Source organism: Neopelma chrysocephalum, unplaced genomic scaffold (genome assembly GCF_003984885.1).
Source record: "Neopelma chrysocephalum unplaced genomic scaffold, ASM398488v2 Primary Assembly neopelma1_208, whole genome shotgun sequence".
NCBI classification, from domain to species: domain Eukaryota; kingdom Metazoa; phylum Chordata; class Aves; order Passeriformes; family Pipridae; genus Neopelma; species Neopelma chrysocephalum.
The window spans coordinates 6,305-8,951 of record NW_020897870.1 but is presented as its reverse complement, the minus strand read 5'-3'; the positions used below and the strand labels follow the sequence as shown (position 1 = coordinate 8,951).

General features: G+C 32.6%; 1 protein-coding gene across 1 annotated transcript in view; it reads left to right on the top strand.

Moving 5' to 3' along the window:
* CEP41 (centrosomal protein 41) overlaps nucleotides 1–2,647 on the top strand; it is a 12,878-nt gene that overhangs the window by 5,536 nt on the left and 4,695 nt on the right. The window contains exons 4-5 of the mRNA XM_027703112.1: nucleotides 963–1,024; nucleotides 2,087–2,156. Of these exons, the coding sequence (XP_027558913.1) occupies nucleotides 963–1,024; nucleotides 2,087–2,156 (132 nt within the window). The remainder of the gene's footprint in view (nucleotides 1–962; nucleotides 1,025–2,086; nucleotides 2,157–2,647) is intronic.

Here is a 2,647-nt window from a genome sequence, read left to right as displayed (position 1 = left end):
ACCCTCCCTTTATAACTGGTATTGATTAAACCCTCCCTTTATAACTGATATTAATTAAACCTTTTCTTTATAACTGCCATTAATTAAACCCTCCCTTTATAACTGATATTGATTAAACCCTCTCTTTATAACTGATATTAATTAAACCCTCCCTTTATAACTGGTATTGATTAAACCCTCCCTTTATAACTGGTATTGATTAAACCCTCCCTTTATAACTGATATTAATTAAACCTTTTCTTTATAACTGATATTAATTAAACCTTTTCTTTATAACTGCCATTAATTAAACCCTCCCTTTATAACTGATATTAATTAAACCCTCTCTTTATAACTGCCATTAATTAAACCCTCTCTTTATAACTGATATTAATTAAACCCTTCCTTTATAACTGATATTGATTAAACCCTCTCTTTATAACTGATATTAATTAAACCCTCTCTTTATAACTGGTATTGATTAAACCCTCCCTTTATAACTGATATTAATTAAACCCTCTCTTTATAACTGATATTAATTAAACCTTTTCTTTATAACTGCCATTAATTAAACCCTCCCTTTATAACTGATATTGATTAAACCCTCTCTCTATAACTGCCATTAATTAAACCCTCTCTTTATAACTGCTATTAATTAAACCCTCTCTTTATAACTGATATTAATTAAACCCTCTCATTATAACTGCCATTAATTAAACCCTCTCTTTATAACTGGTATTGATTAAACCCTCTCTTTATAACTAATATTAATTAAACCCTCTCTTTATAACTGATATTAATTAAAACCTCCCTTTATAACTGGAATTTCCCAAAACCTCCAGGTTTCCTGCTCCAACCCTCGAAATCCTACTTGGACAGGAGTCCCTGAGAAAATCTGGGATTAAACCAGTTCCTGGACTTTTCCAAAAGCTGAGAACGAGCTGCAACATTTTTACCTCTTGTGTTTTTGTGTTTTTTTGAAGATTACAGGTATAAAAAGGACGAGCTGTTCAAGAGGCTGAAGGTGACGACTTTTGCCCAGCTGGTAGGTACAGATCCCAAAAATCTCCCAGGAACAGCATTTTCCCTTGGAATAACATTTTCTCTGTGGTTCTGTAGCCTTAGGATAAAATTTTTCTGTCTTGGCTTCTTGCTACCCTTATATAAACTTCTTTTAATTAAAGCAAATCATTAATTTCCTGAGCGGCCAAATGCTTTTAGTCACAAATTTAGGTTTGTGGTGACTCCCTCCTTCGAATTATTCCTGATTTTATTTAAAAGGATCCTCAAACCTCTTAAAAAAATGTAAAAGGTGGGTAAAAAAGCACCTAAATCTGGGTTTTGTGTCAAGTGGGCACAGCCTGGGGTGGGCAGGTTGTGACTTCCAGGCTTATTTTAATTCAAAGTAATGAATCAGGATATTAATAAAATTGGGAAAATTGATCAGTAAATGAAGAAAATAAAAAAATTCAAGAAAATCAGTTAAAAAAAAAAGTAAAAGTAAAAAAAATCAAGGAGAGAGGGGAAAAGGAAGGTTAAACTCGAAGATATTGGAGGTTTAACTGCACAGGGTGGGCAGGTTGTGACTTCCAGGCTTATTTTAATTCAAAGTGATGAATCAGGATATTAAAAAAAAAGGGGGTAAATGAAGAGAGTAAATAAGTTCAAGAAAATCAGTAAATAATAAAGTAAAAGTGAAAAAAAAATCAAGGAGAGAGGGGAAAAAGGAAGGTTAAACTCGAAGATGTCAAAGGTTTAACTGCACGGGGTTGTGACTTCCAGGCTTATTTTAATTCCAAGTAATGAATCAGGATATTAAAAAAAAAGGGGGTAAATGAAGAGAATAAATAAATTCAAGAAAATCAGTTAAAAAAAAAGTAAAAGTAAAAAAAAAAATCAAGGAGAGAGGGGAAAAGGAAGGTTAAACTCAGCGATTCAGAGTCGGAGCTTTTTATTTATTAATATTTAATTAATATTTATTTATTTATTATTCATTTTTATTTATTCCCGTGGGGTTTTAATTCCAACCTTTTGGCTCCAGGCTGGTTTTCCCTGCTGCCCTCGGGATGGGGAGGGATCAAGGTGTCCTTGCTTTTGTGTCCTGCAGGTTCTCCAGGTCGCTTCCCTCTCGGATGAAACCTTAGAAGTGACGAGTGAGGAGCTGCACAAGCTGGAGGGTGACAAAGATATTGAGTGTGATCCAACAGGGGCAGGGTTGGGATTGGTTTTTTGGGCTCTTTCTTGGTTTTTTGGGCTTTTTCTTGGTTGTTTGGGATGGCCCTTTATTGGTTATTTGGGCCCTTTATTATTATTATTATTATTGTTATTATTGTTATTATTACTTGGGCTCATTACTATTATTATTATTATTTGGGCCCTTTATTAATATTATAGTTATTATTACTTGGGCCTATTATTATTATTGTTATTATTATTATTGTTGTTATTATTATTATTATTATTATTATTATTATTATTATTATGGCCCATTATTTTTATTTGGGCCCTTTATTGATTATTTGGGCTCTTTATTTATTATTTGGGCTCTCTAATGATTATTTGGGTTCTTTATTGTTATTACTTGCACTCTTTCTTTAGATTTTTTGGGCTCTTTCTTTAGATTTTTTGGGCTCTTTCTTGGTTTTTTGGGCTCTTTCTTGGTTTTTTG